Source organism: Lycorma delicatula, chromosome 3 (genome assembly GCF_047948215.1).
Source record: "Lycorma delicatula isolate Av1 chromosome 3, ASM4794821v1, whole genome shotgun sequence".
NCBI classification, from domain to species: domain Eukaryota; kingdom Metazoa; phylum Arthropoda; class Insecta; order Hemiptera; family Fulgoridae; genus Lycorma; species Lycorma delicatula.
Window position 1 is genome coordinate 222,341,537 of NC_134457.1, and position 26,138 is coordinate 222,367,674.

General features: G+C 29.8%; 1 protein-coding gene and 1 long non-coding RNA gene across 2 annotated transcripts in view; one reads left to right on the forward strand and one right to left on the reverse strand.

Annotated features, from left to right (window-relative positions):
- LOC142322464 (uncharacterized) overlaps window positions 1-26,138 on the reverse strand; it is a 63,381-nt gene that overhangs the window by 24,269 nt on the left and 12,974 nt on the right. The window contains exon 2 of the mRNA XM_075361573.1: window positions 5,873-6,179. Coding sequence (XP_075217688.1) covers window positions 5,873-6,179 — 307 coding nt within the window. The remainder of the gene's footprint in view (window positions 1-5,872; window positions 6,180-26,138) is intronic.
- Window positions 1-26,138, forward strand: part of LOC142322465 (uncharacterized) — an 83,234-nt gene that overhangs the window by 21,237 nt on the left and 35,859 nt on the right. Inside the window, exon 4 of the long non-coding RNA XR_012755878.1 lies at window positions 7,696-7,841. This is a non-coding gene — a long non-coding RNA (uncharacterized LOC142322465). The remainder of the gene's footprint in view (window positions 1-7,695; window positions 7,842-26,138) is intronic.

Sequence of the window (26,138 nt, forward strand, 5' to 3'; positions counted from 1 at the left end):
CTAATCTTTTCTTCTCAGATACTCCGATCGTCCAAGTTTCACTTCCATATAAAGCGACACTCCAAACATACACTTTCAAAAATCTTTTCCTGACATTTAAATTAATTTTTGATGTAAACAACTTATATTTCTTACTGAAGGCTCGTTTAGCTTGTTAGGGAGGACGTATCGACTATTAAAATATAACTCTGTACTCTTCATTGTTAATAAAGAGTGAATTAAGAGGAATTTGTTGTTTATCATTGAATGTTCCATTTAATTTGAGCTGTACTCGCTTAGCGAGTTTAGTAATCGCTTAGCCCGAACTCAAAAAATAATATTCTGCTTCCACTGTCCCTCCAACCGCAAATGAATCGTATGCTTGCTGTCTGGAGGTGTTATAATCTCACCTAAGCTACCTTAGGTGAGATTTTTTTTGTTGCAGTTTGTTCGAGAATAAATCGTCTTTTTTTCTTAACCTTAATCTCTTCTTTTCTACTTTTTACGGATGAAGACCGAACCCTCTTACTTCACGTGTTGGACACGGCTGTACCCGTTGGACAAGTGCATCCTTGTGTTGTGTTCACAGAGGAACCAGGTTTCTTTATCTGTGCTAAACTGTTCGGAAATTCCGGTTACTAATCGGTTTCTAGAAATTCGTTTCAATCGCTGAAATGATATCGGGTTAAAACCGGACCTGTTAATCTATTTCAGAATAAAAATTAGTTTAAATAAACTACGATTTTGTAATGCAATCAGTAGACTTCAAAAGGTGCGGGATTGAAGATTAAATTTTGTTTTTGTGATCGTTTCATTCCATGATCTCAAAGAGTACCTGGGAATAAGCTGTGGAAGTTATTTAACGTATTAAAAAGTTAATACGTCTAGGATTCAAATCCGAGATCTTGAAAAAAGGTTGAGACGATCCACTCCGTTTCAGAGATCGACTTTGAACTTTCCACTCGACAGCAAAGTTATTCTTTCTTTTGTACATACAAATTTATCTAGATTTTTAATATAAGCTTATACTAGTCGCGTTTGTTTCTTTCCGATGATTTTGAAGTTTAACGTTAAGGTTTTTATTTTTCATAGTACGAAGAAAAAATGCCATATCTTTATTTTTATACTTCGTTTGAATAGTAAAAATAGTTGCCTTCAACTTCACGTAAATTTTTAACTCGGCTTATCGAAATAGAAATTCATTTTTTTATTTTTAAATTGCCGGTCTAGACTAAGATACATATTAATAAGCGGTCAGTATCTCGACAACCGTTTTTTGAAAAAATCCGGAATTTAGCAAGGACAATGAGAGGAAATTAATTATTAGGAAGTTAGTTGACAATTTTTAAATGTTTCGCAGGGATGCAAGTGGTGGAAAGTAGTGCAAAAAGTGGAACTCTTCTATTGTTTTTTCTTTCTTTTAAGACAGATTTCAGTAGAAATGAAATTATATAGATTAACAGAACAAACGGTTACGAAATAAAAAAAAACAGTCCGCAATTTTTTACGTTTTGATTAACCTTCTAACCCACCCGCCGTAAACGTAATAGTCTTATTTAATAATTGCATTTAATTACTATAATATGAATAATAATGTAGTAGTTTTTTAACATAATTGATACTGAAAAAAAAAATTAACTTCAGCTTCATAAATTATTTATTTAAAATTACATTCTTTTATCCGTAATTTTAATTTTTTACGATCGGATATACTATTAGGATCTCTTACAGATTAAGCTACGAAACAAGTCATCGTATTTTATTGTTATTACTGATAATATTATATTACCTTAGAAATAATAAAATAATAAAGAAGGCACTTTACTATCTATTTATAGCCGGGAAATATTGCTTCATTATGATATCCGTAATGTTAGTTTATGTATTATAATCTTATTTTGAAAGTCGCGTGCCAAGTAACTATAAAGTATCGTTGTTATAACGTGACTTCGATTACGATATTGTAGGCTATTAAGAAAAATAACAAAAAATGTTAGTCTCATATTGCATTAAGTGTTTAAAAAAAATGCCATCATAAAGTATTTCAGGAATGCGGTAACGTTCTACCTGATCGACCGAATCCTATGATGAAATTGAGAATTATTTTAAAAGAATATTTATCATAAAAAAACATAGTTTTATTGATATTTCTGACTTTTTACTGTTTCTGCTTATCCGTATCGAAATATTTTTGATTAGCTTTAGAAAAGGAGGAATATTATTTTTTCAATATTGAAAAATTATTCTTCACCAAATGACCGATTTCGGTAATTCTTTTTTTATTCTGTACAGGAAGTTCCACCAGGGTAGGGTTTGTAATAAGTTTTTCCAGATAATTTAAGTGCAGGGTTTTTGAAACAATAAATACTGTAGATGATTTGTTTTATTTGTGTGCGTCACGATCCTCATTGTTGGATTTTCACGATATAATTAACTGTCCTGCAGGTCATTTGTAACGACCCGACACATTCTCATTTATTTCCAGCTAATTATTGATTTCTGATATCTCCCGTTGTTTTTAAGATAGTCTATAAATTATAAACTTTTCCTTTCTCTCCTCTTTTTGCCTTCTACTAATCCTTCTAGCACTGTTTTTCTCAACCGTCCTCTCTTCTCGAAGTATGTCTCAGCCGGTCGGCTTTTCAACTCGGAATTCCTTCGATTTATTTTTCACTCGCTCTCGTTATTTATTCATTATTGTCTGTGCGATTAATTTTCTTCTTCATCATAAACACCCGTAACATTTCTTCATTTTAGAACGTATTATTCAACCCACCGGGTTGGTCTAGTGGTGAACGCGTCTTCCCAAATCAGCTGATTTGGGAAGTCGAGAGTTCCAGCGTTCAAGTCCTAGTAAAGCCAGTTATTTTTACGCGGACTTGAATACTAGATCGTGGATATCGGTGTTCTTTGGTGGTCGGGTTTCAATTAACCACACATCTCAGAAACGGTCGAACTGAGAATGTACAAGACTACACTTCATTTACACTCATACATATCATCCTCTGAAGTATTATCTGAACGGTAGTTACCGGAGGCTAAACAGGAAAAAGAAAAAGAACGTACTATTCATTTCTATTAATTTCTTTCTCGGTCACTGGTACTTTTGTTTTTATTTACACATAACTTTTGAAATTTTAGGTTACAGATAATTTTGACGTAATAACATACAATCTAATGTCATTTCATTATTGTATTCAAAGAATTTAATTCAAAACTTCAAAAATTAGTTGGAAAATAGATTAACTTGCTACAAATGTAAAGAGTACATCAAAAATCAATTTAAAACCTCTTTTGAATTATATTTTTGTAAGTATACGTTCGTAAATTTAAGGTTAATATAGTAACTTCCCATATAGAGAGGGTTAGCTCACTCTTAGTAATATCTTCTTTACATCATTTCTCAGCATTCCTTTTTCTATTTATGTCAACATATAAATTTATTGTCTTCACTTTCTTACAAATTGTATTTTTTTTTCGTAGGGACAACGCTTTTTTTAGGCGGACATGCATTATAAATAATAAATAATCAAGTGAAACATTAATAATCAGTTTTACCAAAAAACGTATTATCGACTTATTCATTAAAATATTTCAAAACGTGATAGTTAATTCTTTAAGTTTCAACTTTTAGTATAATCGTTTCAACTATCATAAATTGATAGTTTGTTTTTAGTTTTATTCGTTTCACGATCCAAAATTCAATATTCAGAATTATTTATTTTTCATAATAAAAGGAATAAATATAATAAGTAAATCGAACAAGAAAATAAAAAGGTCATCCGTTTATTTTTTTTCAAATAACATAAGAAATAAATAAGCTGTCGTCGCTAATTTGTATAAAATGCATCAAGCTTAACTTAAATTCGAAGTAACTTTCCAGATAAAAGATAGAGATACTTATAAATATAATTCTGAACTTATAATTTTTCATTTATCTGAGGGAGCGGTTAAATTTGAAGATTTATTTAAGAAGGCTAGGAGAATTCAGCCACATTGTTGCCAGTTTTATTTTAAGTTGTATCATTACTAGAGAAGAAAATTAATGGAATTTTATTAATTTTGACAATTTTTAAAGTTTATATCTAATTTAATAAATAACTTATTATTAGCTGGGCTTGCTTCTACAATGAAATAAAATAAAATTAGAAATTCTCTGCCTTTATATTATAAAATAAAAAACTTAAACGTTATTTTGGTCTTGTAATTTAACCTATTATTAATGGATTTGAGAAAATACTTTGAATTCCTTTCTCTTGCGTCATTTCTGTGGTATTTTCATAAAATTTGCATTCAGTGAAAAGATATTACGAACAAAAAACTCTGTTGACTTCTTTTAACTCTTGTTTTTTAATTTCACTCTTTTTTGCTCGATAAATATGCATTTTTCCCTTTTTAGAAAATAAGTTCTCGATAAGAGATGTTCTCTGTGTCATTAAAGAATATTATTAAAAAAAAAAAGAAAAAAACATACGAACGCGAAATAAGTTTCGTTTGTCTGTTCTATTACATCAATATAGAAAGTTTTTATTTTAATTTTTACAATAAATTACGTGTTTTCATTAAAGGTTCATTTAATTTAAATACTTATAATTTTATTATTTTAAATAAGTGTATCTGTAGGAAATAAAGTAAAATGTCGTACGCTTATTTCCTGTTTCTTAAATCATTTCCTTGTAGTAATGATAAATTCTTTTGTAACGCAAAATTAATTTATTTCAGACATTTGTAATTTTCTTTTTAGATATTACCTTCAGATGATATAGGTGAATATGTAATCGCCGTTTGCACAAGTCTATGTCATAAAGGGGTCGTGTAATTCTGGCTTGTTTAAGTTTGTGTTTTTTGAAATACCTTCTATTATCTATTACTTAATAAATAAAACTGGATGTCTTAATAAAGTCCTGTCATTCTATTTCGCACGATCATAAGATTCTCCCGTAAACCTCTTTTTTATACTGTTCTTAAAACCGTTTTGTATTTTATCAAAGCACACGATTTTCAACATCCATCTGTAACACCGCATTTTAATTTTTTTCCCCTTTCTTTCCTGTTGTTTACATGTCGTTATCAAAGAATGTTACGCTATACGCGTAGAATGAATTTTCAAGATACAAAAACGGGCACTTGCGTAAATTTCTGCCGCCCGTAAGTATATATCATACGGTTTTCTGGCTTGAGGTAGAGCACTATCTCCGTACACTTCCATTCTCCTCTATTCCCAACTAAACTTTTAAGTTTTTTTTAAGTTAGTGATAGCTCACATTTTCTTTCAGATCGTCCGTAATCTTTATTTTTTCCTCAGCCTCTTTTTCTGGCGACTCTACTGATCCTTCTAGCGCCTTTTTAATCGATTCTTCTCCTCTTATGACATATGTTCCGGCCTGTTAGCTTTCCTGTTTAATCTTTTATTTTCATTAACGGTTCTCGTTATTTTTGCTTCACTTATTTTTACGCTTAAGTTTTAAATGTCTTCAGTCTTTCTTTTTTTTATCGTCTGCGCTTTGCATCTGTAAAGTTTAATACTTTCTATGTAATATTTCGTGAGATGCTTCTTCAGAATCTCATCTTAATTTTACGATAACGTTTCTTTCTACTTCGTGCTTTCTAATCGTTGTTGTATTATTTTCACTCTTGTAATTCACAGTTAACGCGGTACCTAAACGTATGTACCGTTTAATTTGCTCGGTTCTTACTTGTTTTACGCAAACATTCATCGGGTTATTATATACCGATCTGAGTATAATATTTATTTATTCGTATTAAAAAGAAAATTAATTTTTGTCGTATTAAATGTAATTTTTTTAAAGAAGTGATTACAAAGGAAGGATATTCCGTCGGCATAATTACAATCGACCGTAGTTTTTACAGTAACTCGTGGTTAAATAAATACCTGTTGAGTAGGTTGCGGTCTGACAAGTAAATATTGCGGTGTTGGAGAAACGGCGTTACGATCTACTTGATCCGCTTCATCATCGGCAGGACTGCTGCGAAAACCTTGAGGTGCTGGACTAAACGGTGGAAAACGAGGAACAATCGTTTGTTGTCCGGAAGCAAACGGTTGCGGTTTAGGTGTGGGTCCTCTAGATGGAATAGACGCTGTATAATAAGGCTGCGTTTGTCTTTTATCTCTGTCTTCAACATCTACACTTGTTACCAACACAGCTGCTTGCAGAACTGCTAAAAGTATTAACCGCATCCTGAAATCAATAAAATTTAATTTAATTAATATTGTACGATAACTTATGAAATATAGCCTAAGATTGACTATATATAACTATTTTCTATAGATAAAGACGTACAAATGGTTAAACCGACCGTAATGTTTTTTTCTTAATGTACTAAACGGTTTCACATAAATGAAATAAAAATAGGTTATTTATCGTGAAAAAATTAATAAAACTCTTCTTTTTAATAATTACCGTGAACTTTTAATTGAAAAATATTTTTACTCGATTTAAGAATTCCTTCCTTTTCTCGAACGTAAATAAGATTGGTAGTTAAGGATTTAGAATTAAATAAATTGGAAGTTTTGAGTTTAACTTCTGATTCATTATGTTCTCTGCACTGAATCGCCAGAATATGATATAACTACCAAAAAAAAAAAAAAAATTAAAAAGAACATTAAAAGTTAGGATTCAAAGTTACGAGGTAAAATCAAAAAGTAAAAGGAAATTTTTATTTTCATCCCAATCGACCTAAACCAAAAAAAATACCAAAGGGAAGAATATATTTAAGGCTAACTGGAAGGATTAATTACTGAAAAAGAGACAGTATATTCACAAAGAGGTTATAGAATGAGAAAAAACGTCCTACCCAATAAAACTATTTTGAACGGAGTGGTTTCTTAGCTCCTTCAGGGTATGGGAATCAAACCTGTCTACAATCTTTCGGGGATCTAGGTTTTTAACAAGTTTAGGATCGGAAAGCTTGTGATCAACTATAATGCATTAATGTATTAACCGACTAAATTATTTGCTACAATAAACTGTGTTTTTTTCACTAAATACTTAAGAGACAGCAGAAAAAAATTCATTCTTTCTTAGGAAAAAGTATCTCTTTCATCAGAGTTGGGAATGCGAAGGGAAGTGCCCATATTTATTATAAATCATTCAGTCAGATCTCCACTAAAAGATAATTCTTAATGAAATTATAAACATTTTTTATTTCTTCATAAATAAATGAAAATACGTCGACATCGTCAAAGGTTTGAAAGTTAAATATTACAGTCGTTATCTATTTATGTACCTTAAAAATTAAAAAAAAAAAAAAAAAACATTTCCCAGTTTACTGACTGTACGCTTCTTTGTTTATATATAGTTTTTTTATTCCATTTTCCAGTAGTAGGCCTTAATTTTTAATTAAAATTATTATATGAATACAGAATTCATACACTGATAAGTTTAAAGCGAGCCTATATGTATTAGACGGTTAGTGTAAATATGTCATGATGTCAAATTAAATTTTTTTTTTACACGTCAGTAGGTAGTGGAATAGTACCAGTTACATTAGAGCACTTATCATTCACTTAATATTACTCTTATTTTTAGAAACGATATCATTCTGTCGGTGAATCTCGAAATACAAGAAAAATTTAAAAATACTTTGAACTTTCTGCATAGCGATCAACTTGTACATACATTTTCTTAAATAATTTTCATTAATGTCTTTTTAATTAATTAATTAATTACTTTTCCATTATTATTTTTTTTACAGTTTTTTCGAAGAAAATTACCGCATTACTTTCGATTACATGGTGAGAGTGAGGTGAAAATGAATTTTCTTTCGTTTTGGGATATGAGGAGTACAAAAATACAGTAGTGGTGTATTTTTCATTCTCGCACATTCAGAGAGTCACAGTGGTGAGCGAATTCAAACCTGTTGCTTGTATGTAGTGTCTACTGGTTAACGGAACGTATGTACAATATATATTTTTAGTAGTGCGATGTAGTCAGAAAATCAGTGATTTGAAAGGTAAGGGCGTCGGAAACGAAAAGTCAGTCTTCTTTGGCAGAAGTGTGCAAGTTTTTTAATATTTAGTACCTACATACAACTTAAAATTATTTTACCGTTTGAATTTTAAATAATTAGTACGAGTTTAATTCCATCTATATTTTAACCGATATCTGTTTCGGTTCCGACTGGCAACTGATAAGCTGTGCGTCTGTGGGCAGGTCCAGTCAAATGAACACCTGATGTTTGACTGCTCTGCTCTTGGGGGAACCAGAGACCGGGCCACCCTGGAACTTGAAGATCAAGGGGAAAATTGGCCGCTCACAACCGGCGAGTGAATGTGGCGAGAGCCGCATTGTCGGACCGTATGGGAGTTCCTAGATGCGGTTGCTTTGTTCAACCGATATCCGTAGTTTACTTAAGGGAAAGACTCTTACCGCATTGCCGTGGGAAGCTAACCCTGAGTATGGCTGACCACCAGCCAATTATTATGGCTCCAAGCGCTATAAAATGGTGGAGAGGGCCACCATTAGCGACCTAGGCGTTGCAGCGAATTCCTGCCTAGACGAAATAAATTTTATTATGGATGTCATATATATTTTTAGTAGTTGACGGGGTGCGCCTACCCATTTTAGCAAATATATGACAAGTAAGTTGTTGGGACACGTAAGCCGATCGTGTATGGCACCACGCTTAGTCCGCTCACGCTGGGTAAGGTCTAGGAGCTATGTTAGGGTACTGGTCGCTAAACTGTTTGAGGCTCAGTTGCCGTTTTTGGCACAAAAATTCGTTCTTATGCTTTAGGGCGACCGAATGGGGTGGTGGCGGGAAACATTCCAAGCAACCCCGTCTATATTTTGTCTTATAACTGCATTTTCTGCGATGCCGCTCTGATCAAAGTTATACCGCGGCTTCTTTGTATCCTTCCAGACAAATTCTGGGGCAGTTCTCTTTTTTATCCGTGGAGTAGCATATTTAGCCATTATCTACAACCGTTCAGACCGTTCTACATCATTTATTATTATGCACCAAACAGAATAAAAGGTTTATTTATTTACTCCACTATCATTTTTTAAACAAGTCATACCATTCCTGAGTTAATAAACCCGAACCTAGATAATTTGGAAACTTCGATGAAAAGAATACACCCTTTTTTAATTAAAAAATTAGAAAATGTAATTTAAATAATCATTTTCTAAAATTACAATATAAGTGTAGTAGTATTTAGAACTCATTTTCGTAGCGACTAAAGAATTTGGTCTTCACTAATACACGAATTAATCCTATCGATACGAATTCTACTGAATTAATATATCGAATCACTTCTACTGATTACGATTGAGGATTAGGAATAAGTTCTTTTTATTTAATAAGCATTTCTTTCAACGTTCTTTTATTATTATATGTTTGACAATATTTTCGGGATAAATCTACACTACGTAACACAGTTACGCTATTTTTTTAAGCGATTTTTTTGTTGTAAATCCCGTATGAAGTTTTATTGATTCCGGTTAAATTTTGATCGGGTTAAAGTATTATTTACTCTTCACCTGACAGTTCTCATCAAGCTGTTTGGTACGGTAACGTTACGCAAGGTTTTTTGATATTGCGGGAAATGGAAAGTGCTTTCTGTGGGTTGCGGTTAAAGTAAGGAAGCTCGTATAAACTTACAAATTATTGATGCTTATTACTATGTAAAAATTTGACGTCACGTTTCTGAGTGGAACCCGATAGTTATTACTAATAATTTAAAAATAAATAGGTAGATCATTTTATTTATATATTATTTTTATTTATACAATTTTTTTTAACTTTCAGTTTTTTAGTAAGTAAAAAGTACTAAAAACTTAAATGGTATGTTCGAAAATTAGAATAATTGTCAGAAACCGATTATTTAACATTTAAAACTCTATCTATGGGTATTTTGATTATTAAACGATGATCATCGGTAGATATTTAATATTTAAAAAATGAATTAATACTTTGTAAAAGTAAAATAAAAAAGATGATGAAGGATAGCAGTAATAATTAATAAACGGAAAGTAATTAAAACAGTACTAAACTAGTTATACAAACGAGTATTTTTATCCGTATTTATAAAATAAATTTTATCGATTAAAAATGATAAAGAATCATTTTGTCAGCAGTTATTTTTATTTTAAACGCGGGTTAGAACATTCATTTTGTAAAGGTTTGTATGTATAGTTTGTTTCTTTGTTAATTATTTGTTACTCTTCAATAAAATTTTGTATTTCTTTTTAAAAAATATTTTTTTTTACATACTGTTTTGTAGAAAAGTACGGTATTACTTTCGGTCGCACGGTGGAATTGAGAGGTGAAATTGAATTTTCTTTGCGTTTTGAAGTATGAGCAGTAAGAAAATACCATTCACTTAAGATGTACTTCCCCAATATCTCTCTCACTCTCTCTCTCTCTCTCTCACGCGCGCACACACACACACACACACACACACATATATATATATATATAGGCCTATGTATAAGATATTTACAAAACTACTTGATCGATTTCATTGAAATTTAGATATTCTGTAGTAGTGTATCTGAAGTTGGGTATGTGAAAATTTTACGAAAATTGGTCGAGTCGTTCTTGAGTTACGCTCAAATTAAGGTCGAAAACAGACAACATAACCTCAATTTGACATTATGTTGACTTTGTATTTGTGTATTTTTCATACGCGGTGAGTTTAAACTTGATGCTTGTGTGTAGGCTCTGCTAGTTATTTTTAATTCTTTATTCAAATTACGATTATAATTTAACAAATAATTTAATAAATTATACCGGTTTTAGTTTTATCGCTTAATTTACGTTTTCTATATTTCTTGCACAAAAAATTATATAAAATAAAATAACGAGAAGTCGGTCTTCTCGCGCAGAACTGCCCAAGAATCTTCTCTTATTCTTATTTCAGTGTTTCCTGTTTTACAATAGAGATTGCTATCTATATTTGTATTTTAAATTACTTTTTTGTAAACGTTTTTGAGCGTTTATAATTTTTGAATGTATTTCAACAATCGTTTAACGTAGTTTAGCATAACTATTTCTTTGTATTATATAAGATATTAAAAAATACGATTACTTAAATCAAATTTTTTACTCTTTTCGAAGCTACTACGTGTCTCGTCAATGAAACGTCACTAAATTTGGATTCATATCTCGTATTAAAACCTCTTTTTTTTCATTATTAATTGATCCTTACAATAAAAAACTGTCAGAATACTTTAAAAAATTAATTTAAAAACAAGTGACTTAATTTATACTACGTTTTTGAAGTAAATGGACTTAGATATTAAGAAAAATGAAGATTAATGTGTTAAAGAGTAAGGTTAAGAGCAAGTTAAGAAGAAGAAGATTATCTTTCGGAACAAATATTCTCGCGTATTTTTTTAGTATCTTTAACAGTTTTTTAGCTCTATTGAGCAAGGGATTCGGAAAGTTTTAAAAATAAATTTTATTTCCGTTCCCGAGATATATAGCAAAATATTCTTATACTGTTATTTCGTGTTCACTTATACGTATATTCGGAGAATTTTCGATTTCTCAATCGCGTAAATTTGCCATCTTTTATTTTGAATTATACTAGCTCATTACATATAAATATAATCACTGGTACATTTTCTGGTCGGTTAATCAAATGGGATTGGTCTTTACTTGAACGCCGATGACATAAACTACAATCGTAGATGATCGGCTAATTTTTGAAAAATCTTCAGTATTCTCTACATCATTACTGCATTGATCGGATCAAATGTAAAATAAAAAAAAAAATAAATAAATAAATATTTTACGCGAACACAACACAAAGAACACGGAAAATAATTCATACAACGTTTACATAAATTTTAAAAATTACTTTTATCGGTATTTTTTTCACAAATCGCTCGCTAATGTATATTGTTAAAAGGTAATATACCACCACCTTTCTATTATTGTATTAATCGATTTCAAAACAAATTTATAGACTAAAGCGCAAAGAAATAAGAAGCCGGCTCATATTACACCGTGAAAGTAATATTGCGAAATAGTAATATTTTTATATAATTAAACGAATTAATTAAAGGCAAGAATTAATAACAAAATTGTATTTGCTATACATAGTATAATGTTCTGATGCAATAATAGGAATTTACTGTTGAAATAATTCCGTTGAATTACACTTTTAATGATACCAATAGAATGTTTTATATTGAATTTATATAATAGTAATTATTATTTCCATGTTGATCTTACAATATAAATCGGAATGCCGTTCGATAATTTTATATTTTTCGTTGTTCGCTTTAAACTCAAGGACTGTGGGCCGTAATGAATAATTTTTTTACTGAAATTTTAGGCAGAAATTTTATTGGGTGAGCATAAGCATAAAACTTATCGTATTTCATTATCTAAAATGTTTTGTGAACTGGTATTTTGAATCGCTATTAAATTTTAGTTTATAAAAAATACTATTGTATATTTTTCGTGCCGATAAAATTTATAAAAATAAATTTCAATATTAATTCATAAAAAAAACACATTAATTTTTATAGTGATATCAATTTAAAAAAAAAAAAAAATTTATTCTTTCAAAAGTTTCGTCGGTAGGCGAAGACAATTTCTCAAAATTAAAATATTATAACATAAAACACATTATTAGGGGACGAATATTATAGCGAGAATATACCATTCAATTCTCATGTATTTTTTTTTTTTTTTACTTCCTTGTAACAAGCACGTATTGTAATCGCGAAAAATCTCGGTTTTCAGATTTCAATGGAAATATTCATTTTGACCATCCTTGAATTCATTTTGACAGTTTCGGGGTGGCGTCTGTACGTATGTATTTCGCATAACTCAAAAACAATTAGCCATAGAATCTTGAAATTTTAGATTTAGGACTGTTGTAACATCTAGTTGTTCACCTCCCCATTTGATTGCAATCGACTGAACCAAAAGTATCCAAAAAGCCCCAAATTCCAAAAAAAATGTGGATTTTGGACTTTTCCTTAATTGCAGTAATAAGCTCTCATTGAGAGCTTTTCAACGACATATCATAAGCGGTACTTATTTCCATTGGTTCCAGAGTTATAGCCAAATAAAATTTTAATTAATGAAATATTTGGATCTTAGGGGAAGGCACAGGTTCGAATCAGACACATCTCCTTTCTTTTAACTTTTTTTTTAATTTACATATATATATATATATATTGATTTATTAATAATATTAACCTCTCATTATAAAAACTTTTTACGTTGATTAATAATTTAATAAAAAATTAAAAAAATTAAAAAAAGTAAAAAAGATATTTAATAAAAAATATACGTAATTTAATAGGGGTACAAGGAAGTCATGTGGTGTCCAGATCAGACTTTTTTAGATTACATTGAGGAAAATTGATGAAAAAATTATTTTTTAAAGAAATTCTATAAGAAATTACTATTTTCATTGATTGACGTAATTTTTCGCTGCTTTGACATTCTGCATTAATAATAATTGGATTTGTATGTCTGTAAATACTATACTGTACAGTTTTAAATTTCCATGTTATCTTAAAAAGATAACATATTTCATAAAAAAGTTTCATAAAAAAAAAAATAGCAAAAGCTCATTAACGTAGTGGCATTGATGTATTGATGTTACATTGTTATTGATGTACATTGATGTATGTATTTTTTAATGTACGTGATTAATCAGGAGAGGAAAAACTCGATTTAACGATGTTTGTTCAAAGATATTTTTTTAATCAGATCTACCAATTAACATGATTGAAATCTTAACAATATTTGATTTGTTTTTTCTTGAAATATTTATCGATTGACCTGCTCCCTTTAACTTATATATTGACCCCTTTTAACTTAAGATTAATTTAATCAAATTATTAAAATAAAAGAAAATAAACAATTAAACTTCCTCCCTTTTTGGTGAATCTGATGAATTTTATTTAAATTTACAAGCACAGGACGCATATTAAAAAAAACATTTTCGATAGAAAAAAGAATTGAAACAATTTCTTTCAGATGTTTTATATTTTGTCTTTTAAATAGGATAAAGGGGAAGTTTAATTTTCGTTTAGAAAAATTATATTTAGTGATTTTCTAGATGAGGATGTATTTTATCGAATCTATTACCGATATGAATTCTAAGTAATTCAGCTTTTACATTGTACGATTAGAATTTTAAAATATTTATATATAAAAATCAAAATTATTTAAATACTGATACGCGTCTATCAAAATATTAGCATTCAGGTAGTAAAACTTAATTTGCAACATATTTATTCCGTTATAAAAAATAAAATGCCTTTTCATTAACGTTTTAATCGTTTTCAGTCGAATAGAATGATGCTAAAGAATTCATTTACAATTAGATCTAAAAGTCGTTTGTAATAAATATTAAAAGATTATTTTTATTATTTATATTTAACAAATGTTTAATTACGATTAATAGCAGCCATCTTTTAGGTATTATTTAATATATTTTTTTTTTTTTATAGTTTCTTGGGGTTGTTTATATTTCACAGTTACATGAAGAAAATTTATTTATATATTTTTTTTTATTTGTACGATATATTTTATTTCATTTTAAAATTTTATTATAGCTTATAACTGCGTACGTTAAATGATTATTATTAATATTTCTTTCATAAATTTTATGTTTTGAGAAATTTTGTAATTAATATTTAATGTTTTTTTTTTTTTTTTTTTTTTTTATTAGAAATTACCAGGTAAAATTATTTTAGAAAATATTTTTATAACTAAGAATAAATAATAAATCTCTTAATTAAGAATTTCTTTTATGTTCTATGAAGATAGAATGTTCGTAATAACTACGAGGTCTTTTTTTATCGATTCAAAAATAAATTTTTCTTCTGGAATGCATTTTCAAACAGTAAAATTCATTTAATAGCAATGACATCGATGTTTTAAATAAAACTTTAAGAAGTCCTAAGTCGACTTCTAGTAAAAAATAAATTTTATCTAATAAATAAATATATTTATGTTACGGAATTGAGATTTTTTGCATTTATATTAATTAATACTTTACTATAAGTGATTTTATTAATCGCAGTAAATATTTTCCTAAATGTGACTAGAAAAGCTATTTAAGAAAAACGGGTTCTTGCAATTATCATTTCACAGCGGATTTCAATTCACCATTCGATAATTAAATTTCAAATCGATAGAATTCGAAATTTTATAGCAGTATTCTGCAGATAAATATGGAAGTAATCGCTGCAGAATACTGCTGGATTATGCTAGTCGAGCAAACCTTTTTACAGCTAAATTTGCACGCAATTTGGGACTTATATACAAAGAACAATCTCCAATACTCGGCCCGGAGGACCAAAAAATATGCGTAAAAATTCTTGCCGTGCTCATTTTCGTGTCTAATACATCGTACCTGCCGGCCTCCGTGGCTCGAGTGGTAGGGTCTCGACCTTTCATCCGGAGGTCCCGGGTTCGAATCCCGGTCACGCATGACATTTTCACACACGCTACAAATCATTCATCTCATCCTCTGAAGTAATACCTAACGGTGAACCCGGCGGTTAAACAAAAAAAAATCCAATACGTAGTACCGAACGATGGTTCTTTAAATGAATATAAAAGACATATTTTAAGGTCGATTTAAATTTGTTTCCATAGCACAAAAGGCTAAACGAGCCTTCAGTAAGAAATATAATTTGTTTACATCAAAAATTAATTTAAATCTCAGGAAAAGATTTTTGAAAGTGTATGTTTGGAGTGTCGCTTTATATGGAAGTGAAACTTGGACGATCGGAGTATCTGAGAAGAAAAGATTAGAAGCTTTTGAAATGCGGTGCTATAGGAGAATGTTAAAAATCAGATGGGTGGATAAAGTGACAAATGAAGACGTATTGCGGCAAATAGATGAAGAAAGTAGCATTTGGAAAAATATAGTTAAAAGAAGAGACAGACTTATAGGCCACATACTAAGGCATCCTGGAATAGTCGCTTTAATATTGGAAGGACAGGTAGAAGGGAAAAATTGTGTAGGCAGGCCACGTTTGGAGTATGTAAAACAAATTGTTGGGGATGTAGGATGTAGAGGTTATACTGAAATGAAACGACTAGCACTAGATAGGGAATCTTGGAGAGCTGCATCAAACCAGTCAAATGACTGAAGACAAAAAAAAAAAAAGCACAAAAATAAATAGAATATTTAGAAGGCATGTCCCTTCTAATTTCCTTTACAAATAAATCTAACACGCACATTTTAGATATATAATAAACTAAATGTGCGTAAGTATTATATCATCCTTGAATTGAAAAAAAAAAATGACTTTTGGTAATTAGGAACCTACATTATGAACGACTATGTTTTAAACTGAACAATACGGTATATGATAAAACTATATTGTGAAGAACACAGTTTCAGGACTCTTAGAAGAATAATAAGAAGTGAACTTGACTTTATGACTTAACATAAAGAAGTTGATTTAAAAACGACCGTAAAAAGTAATTTAATTTAAATTAAATTTGCGGAAATAACTGGAAACTGTAAATAAATGATAAGTTATTTATTTAAAACTTTAAAAGTATTTATAAATAAGTAAGACTTTTATTTTCTCACTGTATTAAAAAAAAAAATTAATTTTCTATATTTTCTTTTTCTTATAAAGGAAATGAAATAGGGTAGAAAAATCGAATAAAGAGTTAACCGGAACATATTTAATTATAATCGAGAAAAGACCGAATGAAAACCCGAAACAGATCTTTCTTATTTCTCAAGAATTCCGAAAATGTCGATCGTCAATGAAGCTAATAAATTTTATTTAATTTGTTTATAAAACCCATATACAATTGTCGTAAAAAAATTAAGAATTTCATTTACTCTCGCGCTCCTTTTAAAACCTTTACGTAATTAACGAACGACCCCGATTCAATTTTATATGTTTTTTTCAATGTAAAATCTTAGATGCAATATATATAAAAAAATAAAAAACGTAACAGGTATACTCTTTTCCGCTTATATGGCATAATTGTGAACAGGTTTATACACAATTAATATCGGCTTAAAAATGTCAGTTGTATAACCACGTACTGAAACTTGTTGAATGAAAAATGTGGAGCAGAAATACCATCTACTTAAAAAGGTTTCATATACGATTGCTGTTTACTAATAGTAAACTATTCATTTTAAATCGATGTTGTAAGACGCTTTTAATCTGCCGTTTTATAGCTGTAATATATATATATATATATATAGTTTAATGGTGTAATAATCGATTGTATGTTTTTGTAATAATTTAAAAAAATAGAATAGTTATTTTAAAACGTTATATATATTTTTAAAAAAACATAAAAGTGATTCAACATGAAATATTTTCTATTTACTAAAAACAAGCGAAATGCCGGTACTTTACTACTGATTTTGAACGTATAGAGTTTTAATTATATATTAATATTAATAATTCAAAAACAGGAACAACTTCATTAATTAATTTTTTTTATAAATGTAATGAATATAATGATAATAATAAGAAATCAGTTTAATTAAAAAACAAAATTGAATTTCTTAGATAATATTGTATGTTTTTAATTGCAACTAAACTTAACTTTTTTCTTAACTTCCTTTTTGTGTGTTTGTTCTCGATAAAAACTAAAAATAAAACTATTGAATCCTAATTTAATCGTACAAAATATTAAGTCCAAAGTTTTTATATCTCATTCGAAGAAGTATAAATGCAATGTTTTTTTTTGTATACCACTAATATATGACCAGACAATAAATTTGACGTCAAGGTCAAACTGTATTAGGGTAATTTATGGATAAACTCCACATTTATCCCTTTTCAGTTTAAGGCAAGACCTTAAATGATATGATCTTCACTTAATATCTCTGTAATTATCGGAAGAAATATCTGTCTAGAATTGCTAAAAACTTGAGAAAACAATTTTTTTTTTAAGATAAAACTTCAGATCCGTATTTTACATGAGATTAAAATCTATCAGAATTTGAAATACTTGTCCAAAAGTTTAATGCGATATTTATTGACGGCCTTTATAGATACTATCGAAGTCTGATATACAAATTCATTCGCATAGCGGTAGAAGAATTACGTCGTAATTCAGGTTAACCCCTTTTCATCCCCTTCGATTTCGTTAACCAAAATAATTTCATCGATTGTCTCTTATCATTATATCTCAGAGATCATTTAAAATACCACAGGTCAAAAATTATAGTAAAATAAATAATTTTTTTATTCATATTTTCACCTCTTTTCAATCTCTGAAAGGTTAACAATTAGTTAAACTTATTTTTCGTTTATATGCTTTTAATAAATGATTTTACCAAATTTCAGAGCTATGTATTATATTACTTCAATTTTTATATACACGCTCGATAAAATTTTAATTTATTATTTTTTTCAAAATTACATTTTATTATTGTTATTATAATAATATTATAAATGTATTAGATTTTACTGATTTTTTTTTTACAATACCAGTTAAAGAGTTTTCTTTTGTGTAAAACTGCACAGTTTATTACAGTATATCGTGTTCCTAATTCCATTCACGGACCACATAGAGTGAATACAATGTCCTGTTGCTAAAGAAAAAAATAGCTATCATTAATATCTTATGTAAAGAAAGTTACATCTCCTTTTCAAGGAAATAATTTCACTTATAAAATTATGGAAATCATATATGGTATTCTATATGTAGCTTATACGATACTGCACGAATAAAAATCTTTAAGCGTAAAAATTTTCATTTAATTCAAACAATTTTACTTTCAGGTAATCACTAGGAAAATGAAAACACCGAATCATATTTTGTTTCAATAAAGAGACAGATGCATTTTTCGAGATAATAATCTTCATTATGTAACCGATTCTTGTGGTTAACAGAATAAATCTGGCTCATATAGGAATAAAGTATCAGTTGCATTTCGGTGGGCTAAAGTACAACAGTATATTCACACGGTTGAAGAAGGCAAAGAATACATCATTCATCATTTTCCGTAATAACCCAGGATGGTAGCATATTATGTTTAATAATATAATCCTACGTTAATCTCAGGTACGACTTTCGTCTCTTATCGTTTCTCATACAACCATTCAATTATATCACATAACAGACAATTTCATCTTCCAGTGAGAGTTTCGATGAACTAGTTTGTAGTTCAGCTGAATAATTCCACATTCTATCGAATTCACTGAAGGAACTAGATTGTTCCTTTAAAAATTCTGCATCTGTTCTCGAGTGGCTCTTTAATTTATAAAGGAAAAAAAAATTTTATCGTAGCATATATTAAAGGAAAATCATTAATTAGTTATGCGATCTGGGTAAAAATGCTGCTGCCCATTTTGAGCTTTTCTTTGGGTTAGGTTAATTTTTTCATTATTCCTAGTGTTTTTTTGACCCGTTCTTCCCGCCCATCTTCCGCCTGCGGAAGAGGCTGCAAAGCCTTGGAAGCATGGCAGCTGGAATCGGACACCACGACTAAGGGAAGATCCCTGTACAAGTTAATTCGGGATCTCGAGAGATGGTATGCCTCGAGTTCGTTTTTAAGGGCAACGGGTGCCCGGGTGCTCACCAACCATGTTAATTTAAATCAATATCTGTTTCGGTTCCGCCTGGCAGGTGATGAACTGTGCGTCTGCGGGGAAGTCCATTCAAATGAACACCTGATGTTTGACTGCCCTGCTCTTGGGGGGGGGGGGGGGGCAGTGACCGGGCCAACCTGGAACTTAGAGGTCAAGGGGAAAATTGGCCACTCACGAGCGGCGAGTCAATGTGGTGAGAGCCGAATTGTCGGACCGTGTGGGAGTTCGTAGATGTGATTGCTTTGTTCAATCGGCAACCGTAGTTTACTTAAGGGAAAGACTCCTAACGCACTACTATGGGAAGCTAACCTTGAGATATACGGCTGACCTCCAATCAATTAAGGCTCCAAGCGCTTTAATGTGGTGGACAGGTACTTGCTGGCATTCATCGACCTAAGCGTGGCAGCGAATTGCTGTCTAGACAAAGTAAATTTCAATTTATGGATGTAATATATATTTTTAGTAGTTGACGGGCTGCGTCTACCCATTTTAGTAAATATTTGACAAGAGAGCGGTTGGGATACGTAAGCTGATGCTGTATGGCACCGCGCTTAGTCCGCTGTTAGGTAAGCTCTAGGAGATATTTAGGACACTGCTGGCTAAACTGTTTCGTGGCTTAGTAGCCGTTTGTGGTACAGACATTCGGTCTTATGCTTTAGGGCGACCGAATCAGGTGGCGGCGGGAGAAATGCCAAGCAAACCGATTGAACCGTTCTTTTCTTTATCTTTGTTTTCTTCACCGTTTTCATTTCCGTGAAATCTGACCTGTTAGGTTTGCTATGATTTGTACATCCAGTATGTCATTAATGTGTTTGATCGTAGACAATTATTTTTGCATCTGTTTCGTAGCTGCTCAATAAGACTAACGGGTGTAGTACTTATCTATGTAAGTCAAATCCCCTTCTATGTAAAAATATTTTTTTGGATAAAATCTATTTTAAATAGGATAAAACAAAAATAAGTATGGGGCAAAGGCATGCGACTGCCCCCCTTTCCAATCCAAATAATAAAAATAATTCGCAAAAAAAATTTGTGAAATTTTTTTAATATAGCATAAAATGTTGCAGTCAATTTTATTTGAGTAAATTTTTTCTTATTTTAATGACATAATTTACTTCTGTTTCGTATTAAATACAACGATTTTTTTTGTCTTCATTCATTTGACTGGTTTAATACAGTTCTCCAAGATTCCCTATCTAGTGCTAGTCGTTTCATTTCTGTATACCTTCTTCTACATCTACATCTACATCCCTAACAATTTGTTTTACATATTCCAAACGTTGCCTTCCTGCACAATTTTTTCAATTGGAGGGACAGGTAGAAACCTGTCCCTCCAATATTAAAGCGACTTTTCAAGGATGCCTTAATACGTAGCCTATAAGTCTGCCTCTTCTTTAAACTGTATTTTTCCAAACGCTTCTTTCTTCATCGATTTGCCGCAACACCTCTTCATGTGTCACTTTATCCATCCGTCTGATTTTTAACATTCTCTATAGCACCGCATTTCAAAAGCTTGTAATCTTTTCTTCTCGGGTACTCGAATCGTCCAAGTTTCACTTCCATATAAAGCTGCGCTCCAAATATATAAAAAAAGGAACGTCACATTCATTTTTTTCACTTCGTGAACATCATTACTTCTAAAGAAAGAAGATCTCACTAATTCGTCGTATTACTTTGGTGCTTTCTTTAAAAAGTCACAGCTATAAGAAACACTGGGATTGTATTAATAAAATAAAAACAAACGAATTTAATTCTTTTGTTAAAATCTATTTATTAGGCAATACGTTTCCATTCAGTAGCGTAATTATCGTTATTACAACTGATTTTTTTTAAATACAAAAATTAATTATAAAAAAAAATTATTTTGAATAAGTTACTTACAACAATAAATGACAGCAATCGAGATCACAAAAATGTAGCTGGATATAGAAGAGGATGGAGGAGAACAAGATGCAAGTTACTTGCCTCTGGACAGATAACCCGAAGTCGATGAAATAACTTTCTCTCCTTTTAATACAATTTTTCCTTTTTTTTTTAATTTGAGTAAATAGAGATTTAAGATTACTTTAATCTTAAATCATATTATGGAGATAATAATCTTTAGAAAGCAAAGAGAAGCGCTTGAAATATCAACGTAAGATTTAATTGTAATAAAAATGTAGGGATTTTTTTTTAATATAAAATTTATTACGCTGTTTTTTAATTGTTTTCAAATAGAAAAGGATATAATTTGCATATAGGTATTGTATAAGTCAAAAATTTAATTAAAATTTACAAAATAATTGGAGTAAGTAATTTAGTATTACTTTCACCTACAAATCACCGGCCGTGACACTGGTGGTTTAGTCGTAGAATTATTGTGGTAAACTGCTAATACGTTTCACTTGAACGCAAAACAATTATGAGAATAAGTTCTACGTTAAAAAAAATCATAATAATACAGAGATGCAGTTAAAACACGAATTGTAAGTTATTGTAATAACAATAATTTTATTTCGATATGCTTCTTCGTTCGCTTTAGGTTTATTTTGTAGTTATTTGAACTAACGGATTTTAAAGAAAATTAATTTTTTTTTCTACAATTAACCTTTAAATTTTTACTGCGAAATTTAAATAAATAATAAATTAGTTTTAAAAACTAATAACGGTGAGAAAAAACTAGTTTAGTTTTTTCTTTTTAAAATTAGTGCCTGCAATGAAATAGAACTATTTATAAAACCTTACTAACCTTTTTAATTTGTTGCCGACTTGAAAAAGTCAAAATTTAGAGAAAACAATTAGAAAAGTATTATTTTTTGGTATTTAGTATGATTTTTTTGGAAATGCTGTTCGTACCAAAAAAAACCTTCCCGAGAAAAAAAAATGGCCAGAAACCTGCGTCTTTACAAAAAAAAAAAAAATAATAATAACATAAATAAGGGAGCAGAATGAAATTACGTAAAGAGACTGCTATCAAATGACAGTTCGGATTTTTGGATTAATAAATATCTAATTTATTTTCTTGAAATTTTTTGTGCAAATATCACAGTATTGAATATTACAGTGATATATCATTATGCTTTAATTATCTAATACTACGCAAGAAGACCTAAAAAAAAGAAAAAATATATTTAGATCGCTAAAGTAAATAATTAAAATTTTAATTAAATAAATTTTCCATTTATTTTAACTGGAAAAAACAAAAAAAAAAAAAAAAAAAATAGACAAATATTATATATTAATATATCGATTATATAAAACAAAGTTCTTCATAGTTTTAATCGAATTTACTAAAAGAAAAAGGTTTTTAATTTTCGATTCCCACGCATTTTTTAAAATATTTAAACTTTATTCTTTACCAAATACCTCCGAATTTCGATTTTTCTTATTTATTAATTGTATTATATAGAGAACTCTCTTGGTGATCCTGTTGTAAATTTTTAGTGGAAAATCTTTTGAACGAAAAATTGCATCGACTCTGTCGGTTTAATATTTTTTGTCATCACTGCTTCGAATTGATTATATTAAAGCTAAAGGGTAATGATATTTAAATTATAAACCTCGTTTAATAAAATAATACGTATTTTAGCGTCATAGAGATCCTTATCTCACATTCGTTAGTAATCTTTTTATGTTATTTCCGTGTATAAAACGTCCTTCGTTGCCTTTGAATTCTTGACAACGACTTATTACGGTCAGTATTTTTTGTTTTTTTTTCTTGTCTTTACTCATTTGAATGATTTGATGCAGCTCTCCAAGCTCGTTTCATTTTGGTATACTACCTACATCTCTAACAATTTGCTTTGCATATTCCAAACGTTGCCTGCCTACACAATCTTTTCCTTCAACTTGTCCCTCCAATATTAAAGCGACTTTTCCAGGATGCCTTAATACGTAACCTATAAGTCTGTCTCTTCTTTTAACTACGTTTTTTCAAAAATTTCGAAATGCTTCTTTCTTCATCGATTTGCCGCAACACCTCTTCATTTGTCACTTTATCCTCCCGTCTGATTTTTAAAATTCTGCTATAGCACCGCATTTCAAAAGCTTCTGATCTTTTCTTCTCAGGTACTCGAATCGTCCAAGTTTCACTTCCATATAAAGCTACGCTCCAAATATATACTTTCAGAAATCTTTTCCTGACGTTTAAATTCATTTTTGATGTAAACAAATTATATTTCTGATTGAAGGCTCGTTTCGCCTGTGCTATTCGGCATTTTATATCGCTCCTGCTTCGTCCATTTTTAATAATTCTGCTTCCCAAATAACAAAATTCTTCTACCTGCATAATCTTTTCTCTTCCTATTTTTATATTCAGCGGTCCATCTTCGTCACTTCTACTACATTTCATTACTTTCGTTTTGTTCTTGTTTATTTTCATGCGGTTATTCTTACGTAGGACTTCATTCATGCCGTTCATTGTTTCTTCTAAATTTTTTTTACTCTCGTCTAGAATTACTATATCATCAGCAAATCGTAGCATCTTTATATTTTCACCTTGTACTGTTACTCCGGATCTAAATTGTTCTTTAACAACATTAACTGCTAGTTCCATGTAAAGATTAAAAAGTAACGGAGATAGGGAACATCCTTGTCGGACTCCCTTTCTTATTACGGCTTCTTTCTTATGTTCTTCAATTATTACTGTTGCTGTTTGGTTCCTGTAAATTTTAGCAATCGTTCTTCTATCTCTGTATTTGAACCCTAATTTTTTTAATATGCTGAAAATTTTATTACAGTCTACGTTATCGAATGCCTTTTCTAGGTCTATAAACGCCAAGTATGTTGGTTTGTTTTTCTTTAATCTTCCTTCTACTACTAATTTGAGGCATAAAATTGCTTTCCTTGTCCCTATACTTTTTCTGAAACCAAATCGTTCTTCTCCTTACACTTCTTCCACTCTTCTCTCAATTCTTCTGTACAGAATTCTAGTTAAGATTTTTGATGCATGGCTAGTTAAAATATTTTGTGTTTGTTTAAGTATTGTTTATTTGTTTTGTATTTATTAATTATTTTCTTTATACGGTCTGTTTTTTTTTTGTTGACCTACCCGCTTATTATTTAAAAAAAAAAGATAAAGGTTTTAAAAATTAACGTATTAAAATTTGAAAAATAATACTTTTTCAATTCTTGTTTAAGTATCAAAGTCTGAGCCAATTTATGTGAAAAATTCCAAAACATTACATATCAGTTGTTAGTAGTTACTTGGCGGCAAAAATTCGAAACTTTAAGGAAAAATTAGATAGTTTCCTTTTTTTTCTTTCTTTTAATTAGATGGTTTTTTATTCGGTTTTATTTTTTAAAGTATAAACTACTATAATATTTTTGGGATGTTGAATAACTTATCTTTTCTTCTCATAAATAAGCATCCAAACAGTGAAAGTTTCATTCAAATTGGATCAGTGGTTCTTAAATTATAGGTTAACTAATACAAAATTCAAAGATTGTAGTATCTTTATGTAAAAGTTTTCATAAAAACCGTTAAAACTTAAAATTATAAAACTGTATATCGTCAAAAACTACAATTTTATTATCGGTGTATATTTAGAGTGTCAGTTACATTTCTCTATTAATTAGTTTACATAACGTTTTTATATAATTATAAAATACTGTATATCAGATTTTATTACTGTAGTTTAATAAAACGTAATTCATAATTATTATGCTTTTCTAGGTTTTATAACACGTTACATTTGTTTGTGAAATTTATAAAAGAACTTAGTGAAAGGAAGATATTATTAAAACAGGAAATTTGTGAGATCTGAGATTATTACTACAGAAATAAGTATTGTATCCTAAACGGAATTACAAGGCCTGTACGTATATTTAATATATTGTAAATTATATTTCGTACGATATTCCTTTTAGCGCATTGTAATTATTAGTTCGCTTTCTTTTTCCATTTACGATGTAAATTTTTATTCTATAAATAAACTCATAAACTTGAATCTCATTTATTCCTTTATATTCTGTCCTATCCCCCGCCCGTATTCTTTCTTTTATCTCTCTATCCCACCTGTCTACGCGGAACAAAATTCTTAAATGTATCGCCTTTTGTTAGCTCAACAAGTCTTTTAATAAATACAGTGAGGAAAATTCTTAGCTAGAAGCCACAAATTTTAAGATATATGTTTAAGGTAGATTTATTTCAAAAATTTATCGAAACTTCAGTAGTATACGTAAGTACGTTAAAAATATTGTAATCGATCGAAAAATGAACTCCTCTTGGACTTTTGTATTTTTTGAAATCTTAAGGTTCCCGAGTACATAACTAAACGCTCGGTTAAAAATTTATTTGCTTATAAAAGTTTTTTCTGAATGGGTGTATTCGTCTATTTTGTTTTACGCTTCAAAAGAGAATCAAGTACTATCGTTAAATTTGTTGTGATGTGATGTTTTGGATTAAGATGACCGATTCTAATAAATTTTCGGAAAAGATTTATTGATGAGTTGGAGATATTGAGGTCTTGCTATATTAAAGGGTGCTGGGATTTATCAACATTTTATCAGTACGAATCTTTTAGCTTTTGAAAAATAAGTTTCATCAGCTACCATATTTGAGTTTATTTTTTTAAGAGTTTTCTTCCTTTTTTACACGACTACCCGATGAAGGTGTAATGTTAACTTTTTAAAAGCTTCTTGTCTGAGAGT